At 63.1% G+C, this 18,246-nt stretch overlaps 2 protein-coding genes across 2 annotated transcripts in view; one reads left to right on the top strand and one right to left on the bottom strand.

Moving 5' to 3' along the window:
• Positions 1–6,774: 6,774 nt before the first annotated feature.
• On the bottom strand, positions 6,775–15,348 carry USHBP1 (USH1 protein network component harmonin binding protein 1). Its single transcript, XM_041414913.1, has 17 exons — positions 15,269–15,348; positions 15,067–15,121; positions 14,531–14,652; positions 13,968–14,032; positions 13,592–13,803; positions 13,219–13,491; positions 12,993–13,069; positions 12,617–12,757; positions 11,686–11,765; positions 11,209–11,241; positions 11,022–11,163; positions 10,715–10,943; positions 9,872–10,060; positions 9,083–9,160; positions 8,914–9,005; positions 7,977–8,099; positions 6,775–7,016 (listed from the first exon to the last, which is right to left on the bottom strand). The coding sequence occupies exons 1-17, from the start codon at positions 15,346–15,348 to the stop codon at positions 6,854–6,856; spliced, it is 2,154 nt and encodes a 717-aa protein (XP_041270847.1). The 3' UTR covers positions 6,775–6,853.
• A 1,273-nt stretch (positions 15,349–16,621) lies between these two features.
• The window catches only part of LOC121341423 (BRISC and BRCA1-A complex member 1-like), a 3,161-nt gene continuing 1,536 nt past the window's right edge, over positions 16,622–18,246 (top strand). Inside the window, exons 1-3 of the mRNA XM_041414901.1 lie at positions 16,622–16,673; positions 17,547–17,684; positions 17,958–18,207. Of these exons, the coding sequence (XP_041270835.1) occupies positions 16,669–16,673; positions 17,547–17,684; positions 17,958–18,207 (393 nt within the window). The 5' untranslated portion in view covers positions 16,622–16,668. The remainder of the gene's footprint in view (positions 16,674–17,546; positions 17,685–17,957; positions 18,208–18,246) is intronic.

Raw genomic sequence — 18,246 nt, 5'->3', positions numbered from 1 at the left:
CCCACAAAGTCCCCAAGAGTGGGGTGCCCCAATTCCCTGGATTTAGGGATTTGATGCTGAACACCCCCAAATTGTGGGATAATCCTGGAAATCCTAGCTGGGAATGGGGCTGGTTTTGGGGGATCCCAATCCCCAGAGTCCCCACAATGTCCCCAAAGATAAGGGTGCCCCAATTCCCTGGTTTTAGGGGTCTGATCCTAAAAACCCCCAAATTGTGGGATAACCCCTGGAAAATCCAGCTGGGAATGGGGCTGGGTTTGGGGTCAAGAGTCCCCCTGTCCCCACAATGTCCCCAAGGGTGGGGTGCCCCAATTCCCTGGATTTAGGATTCGGATTTAGGGTGACCTGAAATGACCCCAATTCCCCAAATCATGGGATAACCCCTGGAAAATCCATTGGGAATGGGGATGGGTTTTGGGGATCCCAATCCCCAGAGTCCCCACAATGTCCCCAAGGGTGAGGGTGCCCCAAATTCCCTGGATTTAGGGGTTTGATCCTAAAGCCCCGCAAATCATGGGATAACCCCTGGAAAATCCATTGGGAATGGGGATGGGTTTTGGGGATCCCAATCCACAAGGTCCCCACAATGTCCCCAAGGATGGGGTGCCCCAATTCCCTGGATTTAGGGGTTTGATCCTAAAGCCCCGCAAATCATGGGATAACCCCTGGAAAATCCAGCTGGGTTTTGGGGTCAAGAGTCCCCCTGTCCCCACAGTGTTCCCAAGGGTGGGCTGCCCCAATTCCCTGGATTTAGGGTGCCCTGAAAGGATCCCAATGCCCCAAATCATGGGATAAACCCTGGAAAATCCACTGGGAACGGGGCCGGGTTTTGGGGGATCCCAATCCGGGCCCAACGGGGTCACCCCCCCCCCCCCCTCCCCGACTGGGGGTGGGATTTGTGGCCTCGGATTCCCTGGAAAAAAACCCAACCCCAACCCCAAGGAAACCCCAAAAGAACGATCCAGGAACAAAAGCGGAAATCGGATCCGCGTTTGCTTTGATGTTTGATTTCTGGAGGAATTCCAGCTCCCAAATTCCTGAATTCCTGAATAATTCCATTCCCACCCTTCCCAAATTCCCGAATTCCTGAGTAATTCCCATTCCCACCCCTCTGGAGGAATTCCAGCTCCCGAATTCCCGAATAATTCCCATTCCCACCCCTCCAGAGGAATTCCAGCTCCCGAATTCCTGAATAATTCCCACCCTTCCCAAATTCCCGAATTCCCCAATAATTCCCATTCCCACCCTTCCCAAATTCCCAAATTCTTGAGTAATTCCCATTCCCACCCCTCTGGAGGAATTCCAGCTCCCAAGTTCCCGAATTCCCGAATAATTCCATTCCCACCCCTCCAGAGGAATTCCAGCTCCCAAATTCCCGAATACCCAAATAATTCCGATTCCCACCCCTCCAGAGGAATTCCAGCTCCCAAATTCCCAAATTCCCAAATAATTCCCATTCCCACCCCTCTAGAAGAATTCCAGCTCCCAAATTCCCGACTAATTCCCATTCCTGCCCCTCCCAAATCCCCGAATTCCCAAGTAATTCCCATTCCCACCCCTCCAGAGGAACTCAAGTTCCCGAATTCCCAAATTCCCAAATAATTCCCATTCCCACCCCTCCAGAGGAACTCAAGTTCCCGAATTCCCAAATATTTCCCATTCCTGCCCCTCCCAAATCCCCAAATTCCCAAATAATTCCCATTCCCACCCCCCCTCCTCCTCTTCCTCGCGCTGATCCCGCCCCACAAAAGGCCCCGGGAAGGCTCCGAGGTTTTTCCCGGCTCCCTTTTGGGGTCCCGGGAAGGCTCCGGGGTTTTGGGGTGGTTTGGGGTTTGTGGGGTTTGTGGGGTTTGTGGGGGATGGGGATGGTGGAAAAGCGGGAAAAGATCCCAAAAAAGATCCCAGATCCTTCCGAACGGACAAACCTGGACTGGGGGGTCAGGGAAAGATCCTAAAAATCATCCTGGATTTTTTTTCATTGGGTGAAATCGCCTCAGGATACACACTGTGGGTTTGGGGTTGGATCGGGATTGGATTGGGATTGGATTGGGATTGGATCAGGATTGGATCGGGATTGGATTGGGATTGGATGGGATTGGATCGGGATTGGACTGGGATTGGATCGGGATTGGATTGGGATTGGACAGGGATTGGACTGGGATTGGATCGGGATTGGATCAGGATTGGATTGGGATTGGACTGGATTGGATCGGGATTGGATCGGGATTGGGCTGGGGTTGGATCGGTTCCACCCTGTCCCTCTGTCCCTCTGTCTCTCTGTCCGTCCGTCCGTCCGTGTGTCCCCCCGGATGCCCCACTCGGGATTGGGCTGGGGTTGGATCGGTTCCACCCTGTCCCTCTGTCCCTCTGTCCGTCCGTCCGTGTGTCCCCCCCGATGCCCCATGGCTGAAATTGGGGATTTTGGGCTCCAATCCCCGATTTTCAGCCTCTCTGGGCGTTCAGGCCTCGCTGTCCCCACGTTGTCCCCGCCATGTCCCCAGTGTCACCCCAAGGGGCGGCGACACCTCCGGACCATCCCTTCCGCCTTTCCAGCGGGGAAACTGAGGCACGAATGGGGGACTCGCGGTGGCCACCTGCCCTGTGTCCCCAATGCCACCTGCTGTGTGTCCCCAGTGCCACCTGCCCTGTGTCCCCAATGCTACCTGCCGTGTGTCCCCAATGCCACCGGCTGTGTGTCCCCAATGCCACCTGCCCTGTGTCCCCAGTGCCACCTGCCCTGTGTCCCCAATGCCACCTGCCGTGTGTCCCCAGTGCCACCTGCCCTGTGTCCCCAATGCCACCTGCCGTGTCCCCCCAATGTGTCACCCCAAGGGGCGGCGACACCTCCGGACCATCCCTTCCGCCTTTCCAGCGGGGAAACTGAGGCACGAATGGGGGACTCGCGGTGGCCACCTGCCCTGTGTCCCCAATGCCACCTGCTGTGTGTCCCCAGTGCCACCTGCCCTGTGTCCCCAATGCCACCTGCTGTGTGTCCCCAGTGCCACCTGCCCTGTGTCCCCAATGCCCCATGACATGTCCCCAGTGCCACCTGCCTTGTGTCCCCAGTGCCACCTGCCTTGTGTCCCCCATGCCACCTGCCGTGTGTCCCCAATGCCACCTGCCGTGTGTCCCCAATGCCACCTGCCCTGTGTCCCCAGTGCCACCTGCCGTGTCCCGCGCTGTCCCCAGCCCCGAGGTGGCCCCGCTGTCCCCGCTGTCCCCGCCTGTCACGGGGCCTGGCCCCGCACAAAGGGAATTTGAATCTCAAAAGGGGCCGAGCCCTGAGCCCTGACCCCGGGGGCAGCGGGACCCCCGGACACGGACACGGACACTGGACAGACACCGGACACCGGACACCGGACAGACACTGACATGGACACGGACAGACACGGGACATGGACAGACACCGGACACGGACACGGACAGAGACTGGACATGGACACGGACAGACATGGGACATGGACAGACACCGGACACCGGATACCGGACAGACACTGACATGGACATGGACAGACACTGACATGGAGACACTGACATGGACAGACATTGGACACGGACAGACACTAACATGGACGGACACTGACATGGACATGGACAGACACTGGACACAGACATGGACAGAGACTGGACACGGACACAGACAGACACCGGACACCGGACACGGGCAGACACTGACATGGACACGGACAGACACGGGACATGGACAGACACTGGACACTGGATACCGGGCAGACACTGACATGGACAGACACTGGACACAGACACGGACAGAGACTGGACACGGACATGGACAGACACTGGACATGGACAGACACTGGACATGGACACGGACAGACACTGACATGGACACGGACAGACACTGACATGGACAGACACTGGACACGGACAGAGACTGGACACAGACACGGACAGACACCGGACACTGGATACCGGACAGACACCGGACATGGACAGACACTGGACATGGACATAGACAGACACGGGACACAGACAGATGCTGGACATTGGACACGGACAGACACTGGACACGGACACAGACTGACATTGGACACGGACATGGACAGACACCGGACAGTGGGGACACGCCCCGTGGCACCGGTGGCCGCGGGTGGCCCGGGAGGGCTCCAGGCGTTGAGGTGACCCCGATTTGGGGCGGAGGTGGCACACGGAATCTTCCCTGAATGCCTGAACTGTCCCCATGTCCTGCCTTGTCCCCACGTCCCAAATCCCTGCGTCCCAAATCCCTGAATCCCGAATTGTCCCTGCATCCCACTGGATACCGGGCAGACACTGACATGGACAGACACTGGACACAGACACGGACAGAGACTGGACACGGACATGGACAGACACTGGACATGGACAGACACTGGACATGGACACGGACAGACACTGACATGGACAGACACTGGACACGGACAGAGACTGGACACAGACACGGACAGACACCGGACACTGGATACCGGACAGACACCGGACATGGACAGACACTGGACATGGACATAGACAGACACGGGACACAGACAGATGCTGGACATTGGACACGGACAGACACTGGACACGGACACAGACTGACATTGGACACGGACATGGACAGACACCGGACAGTGGGGACACGCCCCGTGGCACCGGTGGCCGCGGGTGGCCCGGGAGGGCTCCAGGCGTTGAGGTGACCCCGATTTGGGGCGGAGGTGGCACACGGAATCTTCCCTGAATGCCTGAACTGTCCCCATGTCCTGCCTTGTCCCCACGTCCCAAATCCCTGCGTCCCAAATCCCTGAATCCCGAATTGTCCCTGCATCCCAAATTCCCTATCCCAAATCCCCCATCCCTCAATCCCCACATCCCTGAATCCCTGTGTTCCTAAATCCTTGAATTGTCCCTGCATCCCAAATCCTCATTCCCAAATCCCCCCACCCCAAATCCCCTCATCCCAAATCCCTCATCCCAAATCCCCCCGTCTCAAATCCCTCATCCCAAATCCCCCATCCCAAATCCTCCATCCCAAATCCCCTCATCCCAAATCCTCCATCCCAAATCCTCCATCCCAAATCCCCCATCCCAATTTTATCCCAATCCTATGGATCCCATCCCATAAATCCCATAAATCCCATCCTATAAATCCAATCCCACAAATCCCACCCCACGGATCCCACCCCACCCCCTCCCACCCCTGTGCCTCAGTTTCCCCACCCCACAGCGCGCCCCCGTGATCCCAGATCCGTGGGAATTCCCGCCTGGCTGAGCCCGGGCCCCGCAGCCGCGGGGTCACCGCTGTGTCCCCTCCTGAATATGGATGTGCCACCGCTGTCACCTTTGACCGGGGCCACCGCGGGGGGGACGCGGCCTTTGTCCCCAGCCCCGGGGACAAACCGGCCCCGGGCTCTTTGTGGGGTTCGCCAGCACGTTTGGGGTCTCCAGGGGTTTTGTTGGGGTCTCCAGGGGGTTTTCTTTTGGGGTTTTTTGGGTTGTTTTGGGGTCTTCAGGGTTTCTGGGGGGTTCTCCAGCGATTTTTGGGGGGTTCCAGTGATTTCTGTGATTTCCCCACAGATTTTTTTGGATTTCCCACGGGTTTTCGGGGCTCCCCATGGATTTTCTTGTTTCCCCATGGATTTTCCCCATGGATTTTCCCCATAGATTTTCAGATTCCCCCATAGATTTTCAGATTTCCCCATGGATTTCCCAGTTTCCTCTCCACAGATTTTTTTGGATTTCCCCACGGGTTTTCGGGGCTCCCCATGGATTTTCTTGTTTCCCCATGGATTTTCCCCATGGATTTTCCCCATAGATTTTCAGATTCCCCCATAGATTTTCAGATTTCCCCATGGATTTTCCCCATAGATTTTCAGATTCCCCCACAGATTTCCAGATTTCCCCATGCATTTCCTTGTCTCCCCAGATTTCTGAATCTCCCCATAGATTTCTGAGTTTCCCCATGGATTTCCTTGTCTCCCCACAGATTTCCAGATTTCCCCATAGATTTCCGAATTTTCCTATGGGTTTTCGGATTTTCCCATGGATTTTTTCCCCACAGATTTCCAAATTTCCTCATAGATTTCCAGATTTCCCCATGGATTTCCGAGTTTCCCCACGGGTTTTTGGATTTCCCCATGAATTTTCCCCATAGATTTTTCATATTTCCCTATAGATTTTTCATATTCCCCCATAGATTTCCGAGTCTCCCCACAGATTTCCGAATCTCCCCATAGATTTCCGAGTTTCCCACAGGTTTTTGGACTTCCCCATGAATTTTCCCCATAGATTTTTCATATTTCCCTATAGATTTTTCATATTCCCCCATAGATTTCCGAGTCTCCCCACAGATTTCCAAATCTCCCCATAGATTTCCGAGTTTCCCACAGGTTTTTGGACTTCCCCATGAATTTTCCCCATAGATTTTTCATATTTCCCTATAGATTTTTCATATTCCCCCATAGATTTCCGAGTCTCCCCACAGATTTCCAAATCTCCCCATAGATTTCCGAGTTTCCCACAGGTTTTTGGACTTCCCCATGAATTTTCCCCATAGATTTTTCATATTTCCCTATAGATTTTTCATATTCCCCCATAGATTTCCGAGTCTCCCCACAGATTTCCAAATCTCCCCATAGATTTCCGAGTTTCCCACAGGTTTTTGGACTTCCCCATGAATTTTCCCCATAGATTTTTCATATTCCCCCATAGAATTTTCATATTCCCCCACAGAATTTTCATATTCCCCCATAGATTTTTCATACTCCCCCATAGATTTCCGAGTCTCCCCACCGATTTCCGAATCCCCCCATATATTTTCCAGATTCCCCCGTGGATTTCCAGCTTTCCGCGGGGATTCCCGTGTCCCCCCAGGGATTCCCTAGATGCAGGTCTCTCCTCCGCGCTGCAGCTCCCGCAGTGTCCGGGCCAGGGCTCGCTCCCTGCGGCCGTGCTGGCCCCGCAGCGCCGCCGCCCGCGCCCGCAGCCGCCGCAGCTGCTCCGCCTGCTTGCGCCGCGCCCCGCGGTACGCCAGAGCCAGCGAGCTGGGCGGCACCGGCACCGGCACCGGCACCGGGAACCGGGCCGTCAGCGGGGCGGCGGGAGCGGGGGGATTGGGGATTTAGGGAGATGGGGAGTGGGGGGAGATCGGGGGATTTCGGTGAGTTGGGGGTTTGGGGATTTAGGGAGCCAGGGAGTTGGGGGATTTGGGGATTTAGGGAGATGGGGAGTGGGGGGAGATCGGGGGATTTCGGTGAGTTGGGGGTTTGGGGATTTAGGGAGCCAGGGAGTTGGGGGATTTGGGGATTTAGGGAGATGGGGAGTGGGGGGAGATCGGGGGATTTCGGTGAGTTGGGGGTTTGGGGATTTAGGGAGCCAGGGAGTTGGGGGATTTGGGGATTTAGGGAGATGGGGAGTGGGGGGAGATCGGGGGATTTCGGTGAGTTGGGGGTTTGGGGATTTAGGGAGCCAGGGAGTTGGGGGATTTGGGGATTTAGGGAGATGGGGAGTGGGGGGAGATCGGGGGATTTCGGTGAGTTGGGGGTTTGGGGATTTAGGGAGCCAGGGAATAGGGGCAGCTGGGGATTTGTGGATTTAGGGAGATAGGGAGTGGGGGGAGATCAGGGGATTTGGGGAGTCGGGGAATTTGGGATTTGGAGAGTCAGGGGAATGGAGATGCAGAGGATTTAGGGGAGCCTGGGATTTTTGGGGAGTCGGGGGGTTTGGGGATTTAGGGAGCCAGGGAATAGGGGCAGCTGGGGATTTGTGGATTTAGGGAGATAGGGAGTGGGGGGAGATCAGGGGATTTGGGGAGTCGGGGAATTTGGGACTTGGAGAGTCAGGGAGTTGGAGATGCAGAGGATTTAGGGGAGCCTGGGATTTTGGGATTTAGGGAGCCAGAGGAAGGAGGGGAGTCGGGGCTTCCAGGGACTCAAAGGGGAACTGAGGGAAATGAGGGGACCCCAGGACACCCAGGGGACCCCGTCCCGAGGCCCCGTGCCCACCTGTGCGCCTGGAGCAGCTCCAGGGTGACGCTGGCGCTGTGTCCCTGCTGGGCACGGCTGGCAGCGCTGCCCCGCTCCAGGGCCAGCGCCAGCTCCCGGGCGCGGCCGCGCAGCTGCTCCGTCCTGGGGACACGGGGCGGCCCCGCACAATTCCCAATCCTACGGAATTCCCAGCCCCGCACCGTTCCCAGCCCCACAGCAATCCCTGCCCCACACAATTCCAGCCCCACAATTCCCAACCCCACAAAATTCCCAGCCCCACAATTCCTAATCCCACACAATTTCCAATGCCACACGGTTCCCAGTCCCACACAATTCCCAATCCTACAGAATTCCCAGCCCCACACCATTCCCAACCCCACACCTTTCCCTGCCCCACACAATTCCAGCCCCACAATTCCCAACCCCACAAAATTCCCAGCCCCACAATTCCTAATCCCACACAATTGCCAATGCCACACGGTTCCCAGTCCCACACCATTCCCAACCCCACACCTTTCCCTGCCCCACACAATTCCAGCCTCACAATTCCCAACCCCACACAATTCCCAGCCCCACAATTCCTAATCCCACACAATTCCCAGTCCTACAGAATTCCCAGCCCCACACCATTCCCAACCCCACAGAATACCCCGTCCCATAGAATTCCCAGCCCCACAATTCCCAGCCCCACACCTTTCCCTGTCCCACGCAATTCCAGCCCCACAATTCCCAACCCCACACAATTCCCAGCCCCACAATTCCTAATCCCACACAATTTCCAATGCCACACGGTTCCCAGTCCCACACCATTCCCAACCCCACAGAATACCCCGTCCCATAGAATTCCCAGCCCCACAATTCCCAACCCCACACCTTTCCCAGCCCCACGCAATTCCCAATCCCTCACCGTTCCCAGCCCCACAGAATTCCCAGCCCCACAGCTCCCGTCCCTCACCTGGCCCGGATCCGCAGCAGCTCCTCCCTCGTTCTCCGGGGGTCCGGGGGGTTCCCCGGAGCCATCGCCGCCCCCCGGCCCATCCGCGCCTCCTGCAGAGATTCCCGCTGTCTCCCATCCCTCGGCATCCCCCGAATCCCGGGAATCCCCCCATGGGATCCATCCCCACCTCCTCGGAGCTGCTGCCGGAGCTGCTGCCGGAGCTGCTGCCGGAGCTGCCGGAGGCTCCGTCCCGCCCGTCCCGTTCTGCCGGAGCTTCCCGGTGCCGCTCCCGGTCCCGGTCCCGGTCCCGGTCCCGGTGCCGCTCCCGCTGCCGTTCCCGCAGCAGGAGGCGCAGCGCGGCCTCGCGGGGTCCGTGCGCGGCCAGCAGCAGCTCCAGCGCTCGCTTCTCCTTCTGCGCCAGCTGCAGCCGCGTCCGCAGCTCCGCCAGCGCCTCCTGGAACCGCGGGGAAACTGAGGCACGGCCGGCGAGACGGGGAGGGACCCGGGAGGGAGCCAGGGAGGGACCCGGGAGGGATTCAGGGAAGGAATCCATGGGGATATCCATTAAGAAATCATGGGAGGGATCCACGGAGGGATCCATGAAGGATCCATGAAGGGACCAGGGAAGGATTCAGGGAAGGATCCATTAAGGAATTCATGAAGGGATCCAGGAAAGGATCCGGGGAGGGATCAATGGAGAAACCCATGAAGAAATCCAGGGAGGGTCCCAGGGAAGGATTCAGGGAGGGATTCATGAAGGGACCCAGGGAAGGGACTCAAGAAAGGATTTAGGGAAGGATCCATGGAGAAATCCATTAAGAAATCACGGGAGAGATCCAGGGAAGGATTCAGGGAGGGATCCAGGGAGGGTCCCAGGGAAGAGCCCAAGAAAGGATTCAGGGAAGGTCCCAGGGAGGGATCCATGGAGGGATCCAAGAAAGGATCCATTAGAGGCTCCGTCCCGCCCGTCCCGTTCCGGTTCCCGCTCCCGGTGCCGCTCCCGGTCCCGGTCCCGGTCCCGGTCCCGGTGCCGCTCCCGCTGCCGTTCCCGCAGCAGGAGGCGCAGCGCGGCCTCGCGGGGTCCGTGCGCGGCCAGCAGCAGCTCCAGCGCTCGCTTCTCCTTCTGCGCCAGCTGCAGCCGCGTCCGCAGCTCCGCCAGCGCCTCCTGGAACCGCGGGGAAACTGAGGCACGGCCGGCGAGACGGGGAGGGACCCGGGAGGGAGCCAGGGAGGGACCCGGGAGGGACCCGGGAGGGATTCCGGGAGGGATCCATGGGGATATCCATTAAGAAATCATGGGAGGGATCCACGGAGGGATCCATGAAGGATCCATGAAGGGACCAGGGAAGGATTCAGGGAAGGATCCATTAAGGAATTCATGAAGGGATCCAGGAAAGGATCCGGGGAGGGATCAATGGAGAAACCCATGAAGAAATCCAGGGAGGGTCCCAGGGAAGGATTCAGGGAGGGATTCATGAAGGGACCCAGGGAAGGGACTCAAGAAAGGATTTAGGGAAGGATCCATGGAGAAATCCATTAAGAAATCACGGGAGAGATCCAGGGAAGGATTCAGGGAGGGATCCAGGGAGGGTCCCAGGGAAGAGCCCAAGAAAGGATTCAGGGAAGGTCCCAGGGAGGGATCCATGGAGGGATCCAAGAAAGGATCCATTAAGGGATCCACAGAGGGATCCATGGAGGGATCCAGGGAAGGACCCAAGAAAGGATTCAGAGAAGGATCCATGAAGGCATCCAGGAAAGGGTTCAAGGAAGGATCCATGAAGGGATCCAGAAGGGATCCAGGCAAGGATCCCGGCCCCACCTTGAGCACCGCCAGCTCCTGCAGCAGCTCCTCCTTGTCCGGCCGCCTCCAGCCGGGCAGCAGCGCCCGCGCTTCCCGCAGCGCCCGCTCCGCCCGGCCTCGGGGGTCGCGCTCCCGGGGGGGCTCCGAAGGTTCGGGGGCGTCCAGCAGCGACCCCTCCACCGCCGCCTGCTCGGCGCGGAGCCGGCGGATGCGCTCCCGCAGCGCTCCCTCCTCCATCCCCCGGGGGCTGCGGGGCGGGCACGGCGGCGGTGGGCACGGGGCACCCGGGGGGGCTCAGCCCCGGGACCCCCGCGCCCCCCGGTACCTGTCCGCGGGGTCCTCACGGCTGTCCGGCTCCGCTGGCCCCGGGGGCTCCGGTGTGGCGCGGCCGGGTCCCGGTGCACGGCCCGCGCTCGGTTCCGGTGTGGCGGGGCCGGGTCCCGGTGCACGGCCCGGGCTCGGTTCCGGTGTGGCGGGGCCGGGTCCCGGTGCACGGCCCGGGCTCGGTTCCGCCCCGGTTCCCGGGCTCGGCGCGGGCAGTGCCGCTGCCCAGGGGTGCCCGCAAGGGGGTGTGGGTGGCACCGGGATGCCCCACAAGCTCCCTGCATCCCCCCAAAGCCCTCCCAGTATCTCCCAGTATCCCTCGTGCATCCCCCAGTATCCCCTCATGCATCCCTTCAGCATCGTCCTTGATTGCTCCCCAGTATCTCCCCAGTATCTCCCCAGCAGTCCCAGTATCTCCCTAGTATTCCCAGTATCCCCAGTATTCCCAGTATGCCCCCAGCGTCCTCCCCATCACCCCAGTATCTCCCCAGTATGCCCCCAGTATTCCCAGTATCCCCCCAGTATCCCCCCAGTATTCCCAGTATCCCCCCAGTATCTCCCCATCAGTCCCAGTATCTCCCCAGTATTCCCAGTATCCCCCCTCACAACCCCCCAGTCTCCCCCGTGTCCCCCAGTGTCCCCGGTGTCCCCCCGCTGTCACTCACCCCCACGGGTGCCACCCTCCGGTGTCACCTTTGCCCGCACCAGGTCCAGGAGGGCGGCGTAGGCCCCCCCGCAGCGCTCGCTGGGGGACGAGGGGCTCAGGGGGACTGTCCCCAGCCCTGTCCCTGTCCCCATTCCTCATCCTTGTCCCCATTGCCATCCGAGTCCCCATCCTGATCCACATCCCGGTCCCGATCCTGATCCCTGTCCCCATCCCGTCCCACCCCATCCCTGTCCCCATTCAGGTCCCCATCCCTGTCCCAATCCCGAGGGGTTCACCAGGACTGTTCCCATCCCTGTCCCCATCCCTGTCCCTGTCCTTGCCCCCATTCCCACCTCTGTCCCTGTCCCCTGTCCCTGTCCCTTGTCCCCTGTCTCCTGTCCCCTGTCCCCATCCCTGTCCCAATCCCGAGGGGTTCACCAGGACTGTTCCCATCCCTGTCCCTGTCCTTGTCCCCATTCCCACCTCTGTCTCTATCCTGTTCCCATCCTGAGGATCTCAGGAGCCTGTCCCCATCCCACCTCTGTCCCTGTCCCCTGTCCCCATCCCTGTCACACCTGCAGCGCAGTGCCAGCCGCAGCCCACTGCAGCTCAGTGGGGCTGTCCCCATCCCTGTCCCCATCCCTGTCCCCATCCCCTGTCCCCTGTCCCCATCCTCGTCCCCATCCCATGTCTCCTGTCCCCTGTGCCACCTGCAGCGCAGCGCCAGCTGCAGCCTGCTGCGGCGGGACAAGGGGCTCAGTGGGGCTGTCCTCTGTCCCCATCCCTGTTCCCCTCCCTGTCCCCTGTCCCCTGTCCCCATCCCTGTCCCCTGTGCCACCTGCAGCGCAGTGCCAGCCTCAGCCCGCTGCAGCTCGGTGGGGCTGTCCCTGTCCCCTGTCCCCTGTCCCCTGTCCCCTGCCCCTTGTCCCTGTCCCCATCCCGTGTCCCACCTGCAGCGCAGTGCCAGCCTCAGCCCGCTGCAGCGCGCCTCTCTCCGGCCCAGCTCCAGGCTCAGCCGCTCCGCCTCGCCCTTGCACTCGCCCAGCGCCGCCAGCAGCTCCCGGTTCGCCTCCTGCAGCCGCGCCAGCACCCTGCGGGCCCGCGGGCCCCGGGCCGTGCCTCAGTGTCCCCAGGAGGGCGGGGGGCTCGGGGCTTGGGGGGCACTCCGGGCTCGGGGGGCGCTCGGGGCTTGGGAGGGATTCACCTCCCGGGGGAATCGGGATGGAACAGGGGGAGCCGGGATGGAACTGGGACAGAACGGGAACCTGGGGGCACCGGAGCCGTGCCTCAGTGTCCCCAGGGGGGCTGGGGGCTCGGGGGACTCACCCCTGCAGCTGCTGCAGCCGCTCCTCCTGCTCCCGGCCGGGTCCCGCCGAGGGCTGGGGGGACAGCGGGGCGAGGGGCTGCAGGGGAGGGGGCGACATGGAGGGGAGCGGCCCGGGGGGGTCACCCGGGGGGCGGCAACGCCACCACCCCGGGTGACATCCTGCGGAGGGGACCCCAGAGCCCCGTGCCTGGGCAGGACCCACCCGTGCCACAGCCCCGCACTCACCCGGTGCCCCGGGGGGCTGCTGGGCCCGGGGGTGTCACCGACCCCGGGAGTGTCACCGGTCCCGGGAGTGTCACCGACCCCGGGAGTGTCACCGGCCCCGGGAGTGTCACAAGTCCCGGGGGTGTCACCGACCCCGGGAGTGTCACTGGCCCCGGGGGTGTCACGGTTCCCGGAGATGTCGCCAGTCCCAGAGGTGTCACCGACCCCGGGGGTGTCACTGCCAGACCCCCCCAGCTCCTCCAGCCTGGCCAGAGCCTCCCGCAGGTCCCGCACCTGAACGGGACACGGGGCTCAGCACCGGCACCGCTCTGGTGACACCCGACGGTGGCACCCGGTGACACCCCGAGCGTGCCACCGGCTGTCCCGCACCCACCTTGCCCTGCAGGCGCTCCCGCTCGCCCCGCAGCGCCCGCAGCGCGGCCGTGGCCGTGCCCAGCTCCTCGTCCCGCTGGCCCAGCGCTGCCCGCAGGTGCCCACCGTGCCGGGCCGGTTCCGTGCCCGCCGTGCCGGGCCGGTTCCGTGCCCGCCGTGCCTCACCTGCAGCGCTCGGTGCCAGCCCGGGCCGGGCGGCGGCCGCGGCGGGGGCTGCCGGTGGCGGGAGAACACGGCGCGCTCCAGGGAGCTCACGGCGTGCTGCAGGCGCTCGAAGAGATCCGGGCTGCGCGCTGGGGACAGCGACAGCGACACTGCCATCAGGGCAGGGACAGCGCGGTGGTGGCACCTGTGGTGGCACGGGGTGCGGCGCTCACCGTCCGCGCTGGCAGCGGCGACAGTGGCGACAGAGGGGGTGGCCTCCCAGCCGTCCTCATCCTCACTGCGGGGCGAGGAAGGGCACGGTGAGGTCCCGCTGTCCCCTCGGTCCCGGTGTTCCCTCAGTCTCGGTGTCCCCGCTGTCCCGGTGTTCCCTCAGTCTCGGTGTCCCCGCTGTCCCGGTGTTCCCTCGGTCCCGGTGTCCCCGCTGTCGCGGTGTCCCCTCGATCCCGGTGTCCCCTCGGTCCCGGTGTCCCCTCAGTCCCGGTGTCCCCGCTGTCCCGCTGTCCCCTCAGTCCCGCTGTCCCCTCAGTCCCGCTGTCCCCGCCGTCCCGGTGTCCCCGCGGGTGGCGCGGGGGCGGTGCCGGTACCTGGCGGGGCGCTGCTGTCGCCGCTGCTGTCGCGGGGCCGCCCCTGCCAGCAGCGGGATGTCCTCGGTGTCACCGGCCACGTCCTCGTCATCCTCCTCCTCCTCCTCCTCCTCCTCCTCCTCCTCCCGGGGGGTCCCCGGGGGGGTGCCCGTGCCCCGTTCAGCACCGGGGGCACAGCGGCTGGCACCTACCGGGCTCTCCTGGCACAGGGACGAGCTTTGGCCACCAGCCCGGCCCGCGGGGCCACCAGCCCCGTCCTGCCGCCCGCAGCGGGAATTCCACCGCGGAGCGGGCACGGGGAGCCCCGGGAGCGCTGGGCCAGACCCGGGTGGGGCAGTCCCGGGTGGGCCAGTCCCGGGTGGGGCAGTCCCGGGTGGGCCAGTCCCGGGTGGGGCAGACCCGGGTGGGGCAGTCCCGGGTGGGGCAGACCCGGGTGGGGCAGTCCCGGGTGGGCCAGTCCCGGGTGGGACAGACCCGGGTTGGGCAGACACGGGGTGTGACCCCGGTTTGGGGTCTCCTCCTCCTCCTGTCAGCCCCGTGTGGGGTCAGCCCCGTTTGGGGTCAGCCCCAGTTCTCTTTGGGGATCAGCCCCATTTGAGGTCAGCCCCGTGTGGGGTCAGCCCCGTTTGGGGTCAGCCCCAGTTCTCTTTGGGGTCAGCCCCATTTGGGATCAGTTCCATTTGGGATCAGTTCCATTTGGGGTCAGCCCCGCGCTGTGCCCGCTCACCTCCTCCATGCCGGGATCGTCCTGCCCGTGGCTCCCAGCACGGCCCAGCTCCCCTCTGAGGGTCCCAACACGTCCCGGTTCCACACGGGGGCTCCGGGATGTCCCGGTTCCACCCCCAGGCTCCCAGCAGGTCCCAGTCCCACTCTGGGGTTCCCATTCTCTCCCGGTTCCCCCAGGTTCCCGTTCTCTCCCAGTTTCACACCGAGGGTCCCGCTCCATCTCGGGGTTCCCATTCTCCCGGTCCCCCCCGTTCTGTCCCGGTCCCCCCCGTGCTGCCCCCATTCTCCCCAGGTTCCCGTTCTGTCCCAGTTCCATCCCAGTTCCCTCCGTTCTCTCCCAGTTCCCCCTGGTTCCCGTTCTCTCCGGGTTCCCGTTCTCTCCCGGTCCCCCCGTTCTCTCCCGGTCCCCCCCATTCTCTCCCGGTCCCCCCTGTTCTCTCCCGTTCCCCCCGTTCTCTCCCGGTCCCCCCGCTCTCTCCCGGTTCCCCCGTTCTCTCCCGGTTCCCCCCGGTCTCCCCGTTCTCTCCCGGTTCCCCCCGGTTCCCCCATTCTCTCTTTGTCCCCCCATTCCCTCCCGGTTCCCCCGTTCTCTCCCGGTCCCCCCGTTCTCCCCTTGTCCCCCCGTTCTCTCCCGGTCTCCGTCCCCCGGCACCTCCCGCTGTCCGGCTCCGCCTCCGGCCCCGGCCGTGTTCCTGCCGGGATTTCCTCTTCCTTTAACCGTTCAGCTGCCCCGCCTGGGGGGCACTGCGGGGCCCTTTTGGGGTACCCTGCCCCCCCAAAAACCCAACCCCCCCCCAAAATCCCAAAACCCCCCAAAAATCCCCAAACCTCCCGTGTGGCCGTGCCCTCCCCGGTGCCAGGGCGCTGCCACCCCCACCCCACAGGGCACCCCCCAATGGGACGGAGACCCCAGGACGCTTTTGGGGTGTGCAGGGGGATTTTGGGGTGCTGAGAGAGCTTTGGGGTGCTGTGGGGCGTGGGGAGTGCTGGTTTTGGGGTGCTGAGGGGGTATTTGGGGTGCGGGAGGGGGGAAGGGTGTGGAGCAGGGGGATTTGGGGTGTGGGAGGCGGTTCTGGGGGGGGCACACGGGGATTTGGGGTGCACGTGAATATTTGGGGTGCAGGTGGATATTTGGGGTGCGAGGGGGAGCACATCGATATTTGGGGTGCAGGTGGATACTCGGGGGGCGCCCATCGATATTTGGGGCGCAGGCGGATATTTGGGGGTGCAGGTGGATATTTGGGGGGCGCACGTGGACATTTGGGGTGCGGGAGGCGGTTCTGGGGGTGCGCATGGATATTTAGGGTAGAACGCGAGTATTTGGGGGGCAGAGGGCGGGGCACAGGGATATTTGGGGTGCAGAAAGCCGTTCGTGGGGGGTGCACACGATGTTTGGGGTGCGGCAGAGGCGCAGCGCGGTTTGTAGGGGCATTTGTGGGGCGGGGGGCGGTGTTCGGGGGTCCAGAGGGACTACAACTCCCAGCAGCCTCCGCGCGGCGCCACTTCCGGCGGAACGGGGCCAGGCCAGAGGGGCGGAGATCGGTGAGCGGGGGGGGGCTTTGGGGGGTTCAGGGGGCGGAGAAGAACGGGGAGGATGTGAAGAATGGGGTGAGTGAGGGGAAAGAGGCGTGAGGAAGCGTTCGGGCCCTTCAGGGGGGTTTTGGGGGGTCGGGGGCGAACAGGAGCTCTGGGGGGAGGTGGGGAAGGGAGGGCGGGAAGAGATGGGGGCGTGGAGCGGGGGAGGGGCGTGGGAAAGGGGGTCGGAGAATGGGGGTGCGTGGACCCTGCTTTTGGGGTCCCAGCCCCACAGCACCCCCTGCTTTTGGGGTCCCAGCCCTACAGCACCCCAAACCTGCTGATTGGGGGTCCCAGCCCCACAGCACCCCCCTGTTTTGGGGTTCAGGCACACAGAACCCCCTGACCCTCTGATTTGGGGTCCCAGGCACAGAGAACCCCCAAACCCGCTGATTTTTTAGTCCCAGCCCCACAGCACCCCCTGATTTTGGGGTCCCGGTCCCAGCACACCCCCTGATTTTGGGGTCCCAGTCCCGGCACACCCCCTGATTTTGGGGTCCCAGCCCTACCACACCCCTTGATTTTGGGGTCCCAGCCCCACCGCACCCCAAACCCACTGATTTTTGAGTCTCAGCCCCACAGCACCCCAAACCCCCTGATTGTGGGGTCCCAGCTCCAGCACACCCCCTGATTTTGGGGTCCCAGTCCCGGCACACCCCCTGATTTTGGGGTCCCAGCCCTACCACACCCCCTGATTTTGGGTCCCAGCCCTACCACACCCCTTGATTTTGGAGTCCCAGCCCCAGCACACCCCCCCGTTTTGGGGTCCCAGCCCCAGCACACCCCCTGATTTTGGGGTCCCAGCCCTACCACACCCCCTGATTTTGGGTCCCAGCCCTACCACACCCCTTGATTTTGGAGTCCCAGCCCCACCGCACCCCAAACCCCCTGATTTTGGGGTCCCAGCCCCCCCAGTTTCAGGATGGACCCGTCGGAGCCGGGCAGCGCGGCCGAGGACGAGGAGGAGAAGCTTCCAGAAGTTCGGCCTCGCACCCGCTCGAACCCCGAGGGCGCCGAGGACCGAGCCCCGAGCGGCCTGGGCAGCGTGGGCACCCGGGGGGACACCGTGGGCACCCGGGGGGACACCGTGGGCACCCGGGGGGACACCGTGGGCACCCGGGGGGACACCGTGGGCACCCGGGGGGACACCGTGGGCACCCGGGGGGACACCGTGGGCACCCGGGGGGACACCGTGGGCACCCGGGGGGACACCGTGGGCACCCGGGGGGACACCGTGGGCACCCGGGGGGACACCGTGGGCACCCGGGGGGACACCGTGGGCACCCGGGGGGACACCGTGGGCACCCGGGGGGACACCGTGGGCACCCGGGGGGACACCGTGGGCACCCGGGGAGAGGCCGTGGGCACCCGGGGCGAGGGCAACCGGGCAGAGGCCGTGGGCAACCGGGCAGAGGCCGTGGGCAACCGGAGCGAGGGCGAGGGCGAGGCGGCCAGCGCCGGGCACAGCCCCCCCGGGCAGCCTGGCACGGCCTGGCACGGCCCCGGCGGTGCCCAGCACGGCGAGGTGACCGTGAGAACGCCCCGGGTGAACTGCCCCGAGAAGGTGGTGAGGAAACGGGGGAGAGGGGAGAGCTGGGGGGGAGTG

The sequence above is a fragment of the Onychostruthus taczanowskii genome, unplaced genomic scaffold (assembly GCF_017590055.1).
Source record: "Onychostruthus taczanowskii isolate IOZ18803 unplaced genomic scaffold, ASM1759005v1 scaffold106, whole genome shotgun sequence".
Lineage (NCBI taxonomy): Eukaryota > Metazoa > Chordata > Aves > Passeriformes > Passeridae > Onychostruthus > Onychostruthus taczanowskii.
This window is presented reverse-complemented; position numbering and strand designations above follow the sequence as displayed.